At 45.0% G+C, this 14,273-nt stretch overlaps 2 protein-coding genes across 8 annotated transcripts in view; one reads left to right on the top strand and one right to left on the bottom strand.

The window, feature by feature from the left end:
* Positions 1-675, bottom strand: part of LOC135916053 (connectin-like) — a 193,800-nt gene extending 193,125 nt beyond the window's left edge. For 5 of the 6 annotated variants that reach the window (XR_010568820.2, XR_010568821.2, XR_010568822.2 and 2 more), the window contains exon 1: positions 101-675. The gene's annotated coding sequence lies outside the window, so the exon portion shown is untranslated. The remainder of the gene's footprint in view (positions 1-100) is intronic. The other variant, XR_011514061.1, reaches the window with a different exon arrangement.
* Positions 676-6,019: 5,344 nt separating this feature from the next.
* Positions 6,020-8,966, top strand: LOC135916052 (tRNA wybutosine-synthesizing protein 3 homolog). Of its 2 annotated transcripts, none has more exons than XM_065449297.1 (7): positions 6,020-6,093; positions 6,715-6,795; positions 6,954-7,052; positions 7,913-7,984; positions 8,056-8,124; positions 8,280-8,344; positions 8,703-8,966. In XM_065449297.1, the coding sequence occupies exons 1-7, from the start codon at positions 6,067-6,069 to the stop codon at positions 8,863-8,865; spliced, it is 576 nt and encodes a 191-aa protein (XP_065305369.1). In that variant the 5' UTR covers positions 6,020-6,066; the 3' UTR covers positions 8,866-8,966. The 2 variants fall into 2 exon arrangements, with proteins under 2 accessions (XP_065305369.1, XP_065305368.1); XM_065449296.1 differs by lacking the exon at positions 6,020-6,093 and adding an exon at positions 6,100-6,373.
* Positions 8,967-14,273: the final 5,307 nt, after the last annotated feature.

Genomic DNA, 14,273 nt, shown 5'->3' with positions numbered 1-14,273 from the left:
TTATCGTATCGTACACCGTGAATCCTTACGCTTTTTTTTTAACAGCTTAATTGGATAACTTGACCTGCGACATACAGCACACACACACACAGTGGCTCACCTCACAAGGTAGTTGAAGCACGTGCCGACGACAGTTGCCTCGTTCTCCCTCGGTTAAATGGCAGGGTGAGTTCGTTCGAGGGAACACACGCACAAAAGACCGCGACAGGCCAGGCTTCAGACTTGTCGGCAGCAACGGCGTCGTTGGCGTCAGGCGCGACAGCTCGTGCGTGCGAAAGGATGCAATGGCCACCGCGCGTCGCATACGTATTCCGGGAGCTCCAATGGGCCGTACGAGAATTCCGAAGCAAAACAGTCCCGTAACCGCAACTGCAGAAGTCCAGGCCGTAAGTGGTGCAGCCGCGACTTAAAGCTTCGAAGCACGCCATAGAGCAGAAGCCAGCGCCGGAACCCATGGCTGTTTCGGGGTCGGTGATGTGGTCGACAATCGCTGCCAGAGCACATACGATACGATGCAGCGGTTTAGCTGACACGGGCGGCTGTGGCGTGAAAAGCAAAATGAAGGGCGGGTCTCTCGGCGGCCGCTTATAGCAAAATTTAAGCGCAACTCTGAACTGTTGGCGCATGCGCTGCTGTGCACAGGCGCCTTTCCTTCGTGCGCCGTACGTCATCGCTCGTCGCCACTGGACCGCAACAGCCGTTATCGCCGAGATCAACAACTCGGTACAACCGCTCGCCTGCAAGAAAAAAAAAATCACGAGGAAATAGAAGGAAAATGATCGTTGCCATAATATGGCCTTCCACAATCCGCCAGTTTCGGAATGTTCCAGTAGCGTCCACTTAGTTCATCCGCGACTGCGTGCCGCACTGAAGATTACGGTACCGCCCACAGACGCATTGTCTATCGGTGGGGCATACGGACGCAACCGCTGCTGCGAACGCGCGATCAGAAACTGCGCGACTTAACAATCCATGGGAGCGTCTACTACGTAAGGTGTCGGAACCTCTCAAGTTTCATTATCGATTTCATTTTTTATTCGCGCCGTCTCGTTACGGACTGCTAGCGACAGTGATTCACCGTTCATTTGATGTGACCCCGCGTTGCAGATGTTTAGACTTCAAATCGCGCGCGCTTATATCGTGATACCAACTTCGTGGATATGCTATAACGATTTAGGGCGCTGCTATAGCAGCAGCCCTACTTTATTTAACGTCTACTTGACCTCCGGTGCGGGTCCGCCCGGCGTTGCATTATCTTCGGGATCGGCCCACGTATGGGGAGTGCTTAATGCCTGCTTCACCTCCGCCGCGGGTCCGCACGGCATTGCACTATCTTTGGGATCTGCCCATGTATCGGGAGTGCTTAACCCCTGCTACACCTCCGCCGCGGGTCGGGCCGGTCGGTATCGCACTATCTTCAGGATTGGACCACGTATGGGGAGCTAGTCATCATCATCGTCGTCATCATCAGCCTGGTTAAGCCCACTGCAGAGCAAAGGCCTCCACCATACTTCTCCAACTACCCCAGTCATGTACAAATTGTGGCCATGTCGTCCCTGCAAACTTCTTAATCTCATCCGCCCACCTAACTTTCTGCCGCCCCCTGCTACGCTTCCCTACCCTTGGAATTCAGTCCGTAACCCTTAATGACCATCGGTTATCTTCCCTCCTCATTACATGTCCTGCCCATGCGCATATCTTTTTCTTGATTTCAACTAAGATGTCATTAACTCGCGTTTGTTTCCTCACCCACTCTGCTCTTTTCTTATCCCTTAACGTTACACCCATCATTCTTCTTTCCATAGCTTGTTGCGTCGTCCTCAATTTAAGTAGAACCATTTTCGTAAGCATCCAGGTCTCTGCCCCGTAGGGGAGTACTGGTAAGACACAGCTGTTATACACTTTTTCTCTTGAGGGAAATGGCAACCTGCTGTTCATGATCTGAGAATGCCTGCCAAACGCACCCCAGCCCATTCTTATTCTTCTGATTATTTCACTCTCATGATCCGGATCCGCGGTCACTACCTGCCCTAAATAGATGTATTCCCTTATTACTTCCAGTGCCTCGCTTCCTATTGTATATTGCTGTTATCTTCCGAGACTGTTAAACATTACTTTAGTTTTATGCAGATTAATTTTTAGACCCACTCTTCTGCTTTGCCTCTCCAGGTCAGTGAGCATGCATTGCAATTGGTCGCCCGAGGTACTAAGCAAGGCATTATCATCAACGAATCGCAAGTTATTAAGGTATTCTCGATTAACTCTTATCCCCAATTCTTCCCAATCCAGGCCTCTCAATACCTCCTGTAAACACGCTGCGAATAGCATTGGAGAGATCGTATCCCCGTACCTGACGCCTTTCTTTATTGGGATTTTGTTGCTTTCTTTATGGAGGACTACGGTGGCTGTGGAGCCGCTATAGATATCTTTCAGAAACTATAGATATATTTTTACATACGGCTCGTCTACACCCTGGTTCCGTAATGCCTCCATGACTGCTGACGTTTCGAGAGAATCAAACACTTTCTAGTAATCAATGAAAGCTATATATAAGGGTTGGTTATATTCCGCACATTCCTCTATGACCTGATTGATAGTGTGAATATGGTCTATTGTTGAGTAGCCTTTACGGAATCCTGCCTGGTCCTTTGGTTGACAGAAGTCTAAGGTATTCCTGATTCTATTTGCGATTACCTTAGTAAATAATTTGTATAGGCAACGGACAGTAAGCTGATAGGTCAATAATTTTTAAAGTCTGGCGTCCCCTTTCTTATGGATTATGATTATGTTAGCGTTCTTCCAAGATTCCGGTACGCTCGAGGTCATGAGGCATTGCGTATACAGGGTGGCCTGTTTTTCTAGAACAATGTGCCCACCATCCTTCAACAAATCTGCTGTTACCTGACCCTCCCCAGCTGCCTTCCCCCTTTGCATAGCTCCCAAAGCTTTCTTTACTTCTTCCGGCGTTACTTGTGGGATTTCAAATTCCTCTAGACTATTCTCCATTCCATTAACGTCGTGGATGCCACTGGTACTGTATAAATCTCTATAGAACTCCTCAGCCACTTGAACTATCTCATCCATATTAGTAATGATATTGCCGGCTTTGTCTCTTAACGCATACATCTGATTCTTGCCAATTCCTAGTTTCTTCTTCACTGCTTTTAGGCTTCCTCCGTTCCTGAGAGCATGTTCAATTCTATGCATATTATAGGCCGCCATTGGAATCTGAACCTGGCAACGTTTAACGCTAGAATGTTATCTAGTGAGGCGAGTCTAGCAGAGCTATTGGAGGCATTAGAGGGCAGTAAATGGGATATGATAGGGCTCAGTGAAGTGAGGACAAATGAAGCATATACAGTGATAAAAAGTGGGCACGTCCTGTGCTACCGGGGCTTAGCGGAGGGACGAGAACTAGGAGTCGGAATCCTGATTAATAAGAATATAGCCGGTGACATACAGGAATTCTATAGCATTAACGAGAGGGTGGCAGGTCTTGTTGTGAAACTTAATAAGAGGTACAAATTGAAGGTCGTACAGGTGTACGCCCCTACATCCAGTCATGATGACCAGGCAGACGAAAGCTTCTATGAAGACGTGGAATCGGCGGTGGGTAAAGTCAAAACAAAATACACGGCACTGATGGGCGACTTCAATGCCAAGGTAGGCAAGAAGCAGGCTGGGAGACAAGGCAGTGGGGGAATATGGCATAGACACTAGGAATAGCAGGGGAGAGTTATTAATAGACTTTGCAGAGCAGAATAATATGAGGATAATGAATACCTTTTTCCGCAAGCGGTATAGCCGAAAGTGGACGTGGAGGAGCCCGTATGACGAGACTAGAAATGAAATAGACTTTATACTCTGCGCCAACCCTGGCATCATACAAGATGTGGACGTGCTCGGCAAGGTGCGCTGCAGAGACCATAGGATGGTAAGAACTCGAATTAGCCTAGACTTGAGGAGGAAACGGAAGAAACTGATACATAAGAAGCCGATCAATGAGTTAGCGGTAAGAGGGAAAATAGAGAAATTCCGGATCAAGCTACAGAACAGGTATTTGGCTTTAACTCAGGAAGAGGACCTTAGTGTTGAAACAATGAACGACAATCTTATGGGCATCATTAAGGCGTGTGCAATAGAAGTCGGTGGTAACTCCAGTTAGACAGGATACCAGTAAACTATCGCAGGAGAGGAAAGATATGATCAAGAAACGCCAATGTATGAAAGCCTCTAACCCTACAGCTAGAATGGAACTAGCAGAACTTTCGAAGTTAATCAACAAGCGTAAGACAGCTGACAAAAGGGGAGCTAGTGCTTAACGCCTGCTTCACCTCCGCCCGGGTCGGGCCGGTATTGCACTATCTTCAGCATTGGCACACGTATGGGGAGCCAATGCTTAACGCCTACTTCACCTCCGCTGCGGGTCCGCCCGGCGTTGCACTATCTTTGGGATCAGCCCACGTATGGGGAGTGCTTAACGCCTGCTTCACCTCCGCCACGGGTCGGGCCGGCATTGCACTATATACAGCTTCGGGATCGGCCCACGTGTTGGGAGTGCTTAACGCCTGCTTAAGCTCCGCCACGGGTCGGGCCGGTATTGCACAATCTTCGGGATCGGCCCACGTATGGGGAGTGCTTAAGCTTCACCTCCGCCGCGGGTCGGCCCGGCATTGCACTATCTCCGGGATCGGCCCACGTATGAGGTGTTTTTTTTGCTTACCGCGCCAACGACACGAATATTTCCTTGGACGGTAGAGGTATACAGCTTCAATGCAAAATAAGAGCTATAGAGAAATCATAACATCTCCATATTAGCAGTGTACTCGCGGATAACTTTCTGTGGTTATGGAGGGAAAGCTACGGGGTGGAGCTTCTGCGCATGTGTTACCGCGATAAGTAGCCCGCCAGCGTTTGACAATGCTTTTGGTTGCTCGGAACCGACGCCGAATCGACGCATCTTCGATGTGCGATGCTTTCGCGTTTGCCTAGACACGGAAGCGAAAAGCGCCGCACAATAAGTATAGCTTTACATTCAGACGTGTGTTTTGTCTTAGTTAACTGTTGCTAATAAAGTGTTTAGGTTTTTCTCTTCCACAGCTCAAACTAACGTGGATGAAAACACGGGACTCTTTTCAGAAGCGCTCTCACTTGTGCGCGCTTTGCCTCTGTAGCTTTCCCTTCATAGCCACAGAAAGTTGTCCGTACTTAACACCAGTATTTCTTTGTCATCACTAAATATTAATTGTTTATTTGGTCACATTTTTAATTATTGCTTGTATCTCTAACATTTCAATTATAAAGTTGTAGAGTGACTCAAATAACCTCATTTCAAGCTTTTTTTTATTTTATATACAGCGAAGCTGTTTAGGCTACTTGCCCCAGGATCGTGTCCGTGCGTACGTTTAGCGCGGCATAGGCACCAAATCGCAAATTTTAACTACGCGCCACGGTTACGTCTCCGCCGTAGCCTTCACAGTGCAAGGCATTGGAGGAGGAGGGAAAGCACACCTGACGCCGTGTTTGATTGCCGATAACTCCGCTTCTACTGAACGCATTGAAGTACTTTTTGCAGCAAAGTGGTTATGAAATAGCCTACCTTCACTTCAAATGTCTTTCTCCACTTCGACAAAAAATGGTTCAGGGCCCCTCTATTTTTTTTCCCATCAATCTCGGCGCTTGGCGCGGCGTACACTGGGTCGATAGAGTTGCTGTTATGGACCGCTAGCTGGACCGTGCTTTCCTCCATCTACGTCCGTCATGGCTACCGTTTTCGTTGTGATGCAACTTTTTTTTTTTTTTACCAAAGCGCTGTTTGCACAAACCTTGCGTGAAAGCGCGAAACGTTTCTGAGCGAGACAGAAGCACAAATAAACGGTAACGAGCGCTTTTCCTCGTATATTTATGTTCCTGCCTCGCTGCCAACCGTTTCGCGCTTTCACACAAAATGCTTCAACATTACCTAGCTCAATCTGCTGTTATGATACTCAGTTTTGGACACTTAACTATGCACTTCACAAATAACTATTCCAAGAACCTTTGAAGCTAGCCCCAGCGCCATGGACAATGTCGAGAATCAACACAAACGCACATGTAGGTGCATGTGTAGGTGTTTCGTACGCGGTTTTGTTTTGGCCAAAGCGTCGCTACACGCCTATGCGTTTTGCAAACTGATCAGTTACATGTGTTAATGTCCAAGTTGATGGATTCGTTTGCTAAGGAAAAACGCGAGCGGCTTGAAAGTGCCGATGCAAGCCGGAAAGGGGCAATAGATTCCAAGATTGTTGATGTGACCGACCAATTGAACTCGTTTGCGCAGTACTGTACGACAAGCTCATGCTCTGGGAGAATTATGATACTTTCAGGCGCAGAAGTAAGTCTCTCCGTCGTTGATAGCGCTTTAAGGTTTTCATTATAGCTGAGCCGTGCGCCACTGTTTTTGTCCATGTTAAGCGCGTATTGACGAGCAGCTTGTTTCATTCATAGAAAAACAAATTCCTGAGAGCTTTGCTTGGAATACTATGCATTAGTCCCAGAAACTTCTACCGTCTGACAGTAAAATCACAAAGTTATTCGCATTGAACAACCCTTCAAGAGGTACTGATTGGAAAATTGACAGTTACAATGCAATTAAATTGCCTATCTGTCCGCCCGTAAGGATCTTTACCGCACAGATACATCGCTAGAATTATGTATTTCTTTTGTTTTCTCTAGTCTGACATTGGGAAGCCAACAGTGAAAAAAGGTTGTCGATGGCACCTCGTCACACATGATCTTCTTACAGAGGATGAACTGGTACGTCTTGTTCTCTGCAGGTAAACGAAATTACTGTGTCTGCAGTACCTGTGCATTTCCTGCTAGCTTCAGTTTCGGGGTGCCTTTGAAGTGGCTAGGAACATCGGGAATTATTCCGAAAAGGTTGACTTTACGTTGCTGTTTTTTGTTTTCTGTAGGACGATGCTTTGGCGAGAACGACTAACTCTACAACTTTGAAGTTTGAACCATTTATCCTCCATGTACGGTGTCACAATTTGGATACAGCCCAGAAACTTGTACGTAGAAATGCCTTTATGGGTCCGTCCAAAGTATTTTATTATCACTGTGGAGCTGGCCCGAGGATATTTATTTTGCTGCTTAAAAAATGCAGACAGAGCACATTTTTGATTCTATGGAGATTTTTGGCATATGCCTGAAATAAGTTCAGACTTTTGTTGAACTATACTGACACCATAACTTCTCACAGTAGTTATGTATACTGTGGCTTGAAGTAATGTAACTTCCCATAACAGTATGCAGTGTATTGATAGAGAGCTATTGCATTTTGGCCTCTGCTGATTGGCTGGAGTTGAACCAGCAGGAATGAAACTAGCTGCAAGTACCCGTTTCCTTCTCGCTGGTACCCCAGCCCAACCACTCAGCACTTCAGTGCAGTACAGGGTAGCCAACCGAGCTCAGTCCTAGTTAGCCTCCCTGCCTTTAACCTTTCTCTCTCTCTCTCTCTCAGCTGCAGCTGAAATGGCCATGTCTACTAGGTCGACACTTACAAAATACCTCTCCTGCTGTGCCTGTCATACATTGGTACACGCAAGCGCTCTAGCTACTAGTGAATTTTATCTGAATCAACTTTTGTGTCAAATTGTACAACCTCTGTGCCCGAAAAGAGACATTACTTGTGTTCTTGTGATGGCTGCACACTCTAGGTACTGTGGCATCAGCATACTATCTGCAGAAACCACCAGGTGGCACAGCTTGGCAGGCTTTACTGTAGCATCACTGATGCATAGGCTTTTTTTGACATTCTTGGTATAGTGCCGTGTTGAACTGTAGTTATTATCATCATCAAATCAACTTTGCATCTGAAATTATTACAGAGCTCACTTAATGGATGTGCCATTTTGTCTTACTTTTACAGTTGGCTGTGAGCATAGGGGCTGGATGTCGCAATTCCGGCATAATGTTAAGCAAAACGGGCAAGGTTCATGTGGTAAGCTTTAATTGTGGCACTTTCCTGCTGGAGAACGCCAAGCAAGGTCAAGAACAATATTTGTATTGCAGGCAGTTCGGACCACACTTTCATTGGAGGTTCCACTTTCTGATAATGGAAACGTCCTTGTCACACCTGAGGTATGTGCTTCCACAATGCTGATGAAATAGTTGTATGCAAAATAGATAGCCGCGTCTCTTCCTTATAAGATATTTTAGATCTGTTCACTGCACACAATGTATCTTAACTACATAATTCATTGCCACGTTAAACATTATTTTTCATTTTTTTTCAGTACCTCAAATTTCTAAGACAAAAAGCGAATGAAAAAATGACAGAAAACTGGAGACGGCTGCAAAGGTATTACAAGCCCAGCCCTATGTTTTTATATTTTGGCTTTCCCTTGCATCTCTGGTTTGCCATGTTTTGTATGTGCAAAGCTCAAGTTATCAGTAAGTGTCAAAGTGTCACACCACCCCCGATAGAAGTGCTGCTCAGAATGTCAGTTTGTCCAAAGCAAGTTTTAAAGACAGAAAAAATTAATCTATGATGCTGGAACTGTAACTCTGCCCTAACCTTATCAAAGCTGAAGGGTCGTGTGCGCTGGTATCATGATTGAAATTTCGTTATCACTGTTGTTGCTTTGCACCTTTTGTGGAACTACAACCCTTTCTGTTGCGTAATGTGAAGTGCTGCTGTTTACTTGTTCTATTTACAGGTTTTCTGTTGCACTTAACATGCTCAGCTGTGAAAATGAAGGCAATGTGGCGACATGTAGACTTCCCAGGGATCCGGTGGTTGCAAGGATTAAGAATGAGAAGAGTTCTTCTGCATTCGATTATGATGAAAGCGTTTCTGGCCTGTTCGACTTCTCCACGTGACGGCTTCAAGGCACCATACCATGTATGCACTGCGAAGCGTGACAGTGCTTTTATAGCATTACATTTTGAAGAAAACTATAAATGGTTTTGTGTAATTTTAATGAGTGACTGCTATGTGCAAAATGGCTTTTTAAGATGTGAAAACAGAGGATGTGCCTATAGGCTCTTGTCAGGATACTATGTGGCAGTGCCACAGGTTTCCCTACATTAACAGCGCAACACCTCACCTGATCCTGAACATTTAACATACATAGTGGCAGCATGGCAGCACGAGTAACAGCAAGTGTATTGCATTACTTGACATCGGAGTCCACGGAGTTCCAGGGTGGAAAATGGAACCAGCACGCTCCTTGTACGCATCGTACACATTTAGATGCGCTCGGTGTTTTATATTAATGCATAGGGACAGTCGACGGCCGAGGGGAGCCAACAACAAAACCCCGTCTTCTTCGTCTTCTGCTGGCGCCTGCATTTGTCACTACATTACCTCTGATTCATTATGGTGCGTATTTGTGCCACTTCTCATGTTTAGTGCGCATGAGCACACATGGGCATCCATGAGGTTGGTGCCATTTGGCTGAAACTAAAGTGGAGTTGTATGATTGTACTTGGCAGTAACAAATCCACGGCCTTGTGCAGTTGTCTATAGATAACATACCTCCAAGGAAACTACCGACACTGCACAGCCATTGTTCCACTGTAGACACCTGCCTGGTGGGCTGTTACTATGCAAATTCACTTCATGGCTGTACATTATCAACGTGGTGAGCTTGCTTTGTAGATGTACCACCTGCCTGCAAATGAGTAGCTGACACATTCAAAGGTAAATGTTCGGCAGATATCAAAGAGCAAAGAAAACTCCAACCAAAATTTATTTTGTATATTGGCCAAGACTAAAAAAATTCTGGAAAGGATTCGTCAACACAAGAATGACCTTTGCCACTTAAACAGAGAATGCAGTGCAGTGGCAAAACACTGCAAGCTTTTTTGACCACCAGTTTAGGCCCCATGCCACCGTCATATTGTAAAGAGAAAAGAACCACCAGTGGCAGCGGTTCCTTTTGGAATCCTAGCACATCCAAAACATGTTGGGTAACATCAGTCATTGCTCAGGAACACTTCCTGCCGTTTACTCTCAATGACTGTGAAAAGTGTTTGCGCAAAGTGTTAAAAAACGCATATACCTAAGCACAGCTGCGCCTCACGCCAGCTTACCCCTGAAGAGGCTGGTCGGGCTCCGAAACATCGGGTTTTTAGAATTAAATTCAGTTAGTTTAGTTTAGTTTAATTTAGTTAAATTCAGCTGAAATGTTGCATAGCCACTGCTATAACATATACACCTGCATAACAGGCCGTTAACCCTTCATGGATGAGCAGGCAACGCACCAGAAAATTTTTTTCTTGCCAAATTTCGGTTTTGAGTACGGAGTTTCACGTCTTTGGCCAAAATAGAACGTCAGGCAGCAAGCATCGCAAATGGATAAGGTCTCCTCCTGCTGTGGTATCATGCAGGTAACGTTGAGGAAATGCTATGTGCACCTCTGTTTTATATCCGATGAGAACTGCCTGTAAGTGGTCCACACAAAGCCATAGATTACTTGGGGTGAAGCTTGCTTCCAGTGTTCTGCCTGGTGATGCCCCCCTGTTGCTGGAAACGTTTCCACAAAATATTTTTTTTCTTTTCGTTGACCATTCTTATTCTCCAGATAATTTTGCACATACATTTCTTTCTATGTTCTATGTTTATCTCGTCTCTAAAAGGTTAGCAACTCGGCGAGCTTGTACAAAGGTCTACAGACCATCCATCCGCGAGTAGACATCATACTTTTCACTGCCATTGGTCCACCACACCACTCACCCCCTATGGCAAGCTCAGGAATAATTACGTGTGAGAATGGACCAGTATATGTAGGCCTGACAAAACAATAAGCAAAGAGCAAAAATATATTATCTTTGTTATTTTCGAGGAACAATATCGGCAACATTTCCTCTATATTTAAGCATCTATAACTTTATAACATGTTCCACTGGTACTAAGTGGCTGTTAAATGGTTTCACAAAACAGTTAATGCTGCTGGCTTACCCCCATTTGCCATAGCCCTTGCTTTGGGACAAGTGCAAGAGAAGAAACTACAAAGAAATGGAACAAGGTGCAACAAAACGACGATGATCCTCTGTTACAGCACGTACCCACAAAGGGAAATCCAATAGGCGAAGGAACGGGTGACAGGAGGCAGTACAAGAGAAATAATCATTCTAAGAAGCGAAACTACAACTGCAAAACGAAACGTGTAAAAAAAAAGTGAAAAGTACTCTACTGAGCAGTCATACTAACTTAAGCACTATAAGAGAGGTGTTAATGAAGGAGAGATCAGAGATTGCTTAGATAAAAAATTTGAAGAAACAACAAAGAAAAAAAAATAGTAAAAAAAAAATGTTGCCAAGTTCTTTAACGGATCCTCTTCCTCATCGTGTTGCTTGTGAAGGGCAAAAAGCAAGGACGCTTGGGGCGAGGGGCTTACCAAAAAAGAAAAAGGAGTTCTATCTTGCAATGTTATCAGGCAAAATTCTTAGAATAACTAAAGTAGTGCCACTTTCCCTTCCATGCGCTGTCCCTCCCGGTAAACAGTGCCAGCAGTGCTATTGTGTTCATAGGGAAGCTCAAAACGCAAGTGTTGTCCGCTTGCTGCTGCACCAATGCTTCTTACCACATCATTCCTGTGCTCTCGGCACAGCACCAGCTCACCCTCCCAGCAAAAGACTCCCATCAATACCATAGTAGGAATGAAACTGAAAGGAAGTGTCGCATGATACGGTTGAAGCCAGAAAAAATTTGCCCCACACATGATCATCTTACAGAAAGCTTTAGTGAATCCCACTGCTACATTCGGTGCATGCTCTTCAGAGAAGACAATGGGTCCGACAGCAATGTGCGACCGCTGCACTTGCAACAAAGATAAATATGTATGCTACGAGAAATTACTGAAGACTGCACAAGCATATTGTGAGAATATGTGCACACAGTCCCTGGCAAAGCACACAAATAAGTACGCATCGGATGAAACCTACTGGGAACCAAACATGTTGGGCTCCGAATCTGCACTTTGCAGCACAGACTCCGAGGTAATGTGTTGGGCCGACTTTTGGGGGCACAGGAGTGAAGACAAAAAGTGAAGGGAATGGCTTGCTTGTTACACTGGTGTAACAAGTGAACATTCGTTCATTATACAAGCAGACCTTGTGATTGTGAGCCTTAGCAGTTGAGCATGAATGGAAAAATGAAGCCTCTACAGCTACCATGGCTCGATTAAAATTATTGTTCTCTCTTCTGGTTGGTAAAATACCCGCAGTATGAAAACACATGAAAATAGAATGCTGAAGAATAATTTTGCAATCAAAACATAAAAAAAGATTTTAGACCCGCATCTCCCCCTTAACAGTGGACTATACTATATATTCTCTGTAGGAGTGTACAGAGGAACAATGGTCGAGTATTTGTAGCATATACATTAAATTGTGGGGTTTAATGTCCCAAAACTGGACATTGGGTTATGGGACGCTGTGGTGGAGGGCTCCAGATTAATATTTACCACCTTGGGTTCTCTAATGTGCACCTAACTTAAGTAGACAAGCGTTTTAATCCGTTAGAATTAGAAGTATCAAAGTGCAAAGAAGTGTGTTCATGAAAAGTGGGAAGCAGGTCATGTGGTAGAGGTGGAAAGTGAATGGGAGAGCTTAGAAGTGTGCACACATGCATGTGTGTGTGTGTGTATCAGGGTTCTCCCCAGACATTTTTAAGGGGTGGATGTTTTACAACTGGGTAGGAGGGCGTACACATGCGACTAAGCGTCAGCTTCTTTCTTTTTTTTCCAATATGACAACTCCACCATTCTGAATGGTAAATTCGCCAGTTTTGCACTTCGAACCCTTTTAAGGGGCCATGACTCCAAATTTTTGGGCATAAATTATGCATTGCATGTCATACTGTATGCATACCACAGCAAGCTCGCAAAATTTGAAAGCATTTGGTGCAGTAAAAAATTTGTATTTGAATTTTTTTAATGTCACAGTTGAACTGCAAAGCCGTCTGGCGACACCAAGTGGTGACAAAATGAATGAGCACCCTTGGAAATGGCTACCTCGGGTAACAGATGCCAGTCTCGAAGGCCATAATATTGTGTACTGCAAGCCCCGGAAGTGATTGCAGCTGGAAATATGTCACAGCCTCCATGTGTTGTTTCATTTTTGCATGTACATCTCAGCGTACCTCTGTGGTTTGCTACTGCTTTTTATCACACAAGGGAGTAAATTGTGGGCAGAAATCAGCGGCAATGCTGTTGCTACCTCGTTGGGTGGTAGAGTGTGTGGAGAAACGTTCGATGGGGTCACAAACTGTTTCAAAGCAGACGACAGAGAGATGGCTCCTCAGTTCCTGACATCACTCAGTCTTGCCAAAATGGCGGTTGCTGTGAGTGGAAGATGTTGAGAGGCAGTGATTTCAAATCGAAATTCCTGGTTAAAATAGAAGTGTTGGACGACCTTGTCGCAGCCCCTTTAATGAAACTAACAATTTGAGCCAGCGACGCATCCTAACATGATTGCCACATTTCGTCAGGACAAAGAAATGTACAGCTTGCCACTGTCGAAATGCGGGTGAAATGCGCTGACGATTCAAATCTGCATCAGCCAATAGGAGGGCCTTCTGTGTCTGCATGGCAGCAGTAACCAATTGAAACGCTAGTTTAATTTTTTTGTTAGCTTCTCTTACTTTATTTGCCACGGCGCAATGTGGCACTATGGCTATTTGAAGGTCAGATCTCTCCTCTTTACGATGGAACAGAAATGACAGCGTTGCGTCAACGAAAAGTCATGCTAGTCACAAGCTTGATTTTCTACCTGATTGTTGTTCACAGCGCCCTACAAAAGTGAGATTTTATGAACTTGAACGTCACTTTTCTAATATTTCCCCATGTGATAAAGGAACACCTGAATGTTGCAAAAAAAAAGGAAAATTTTCACTACTCAACCGGAGCGATGGACCCGATGCAGCGAGCGGTAAACCAGAGCGGTGGATGATATTTCCACCACCCTCGACAGTGGGTAGACCCTTGATATACAGTGGACTCTTTAAACGGAAGCCCAAAGGACCAGCGAAATTGGTTCCGTTTATCAGGAGTTCCATTTACTGAGAGACAAAGCTGAATACAATTGCATGAATACACAACCAACCAACCAGTAGGATGGAGTTTCGTTTAGGAGGCAGTTCCACTTCAGCAATTTCCGTTTAACAAGATTCCACTGTATACTAATATAATTTATTAGTATAAATGAATGCCGGAGCAGACCACAGTCAGTTGCAATTGGCTCGTCAGACGTGGTGGGACATGTGTGTCGAGTGATCACCTGAA

Source organism: Dermacentor albipictus, chromosome 4, assembly GCF_038994185.2.
Source record: "Dermacentor albipictus isolate Rhodes 1998 colony chromosome 4, USDA_Dalb.pri_finalv2, whole genome shotgun sequence".
NCBI classification, from domain to species: Eukaryota; Metazoa; Arthropoda; class Arachnida; order Ixodida; family Ixodidae; genus Dermacentor; species Dermacentor albipictus.
This window is presented reverse-complemented; position numbering and strand designations above follow the sequence as displayed.

Coding starts and splice junctions, on each gene's coding strand:
- LOC135916052 (XM_065449296.1), top strand. CDS start 6,191: ATGTCCAAGTTGATGGATTCGTTTGCTAAGGAAAAACGCGAGCGGCTT. Junction 6,374..6,714: donor TGATACTTTCAGGCGCAGAA/GTAAGTCTCTCC, acceptor TGTTTTCTCTAG/TCTGACATTGGGAAGCCAAC. Junction 8,125..8,279: donor ACGTCCTTGTCACACCTGAG/GTATGTGCTTCC, acceptor ATTTTTTTTCAG/TACCTCAAATTTCTAAGACA.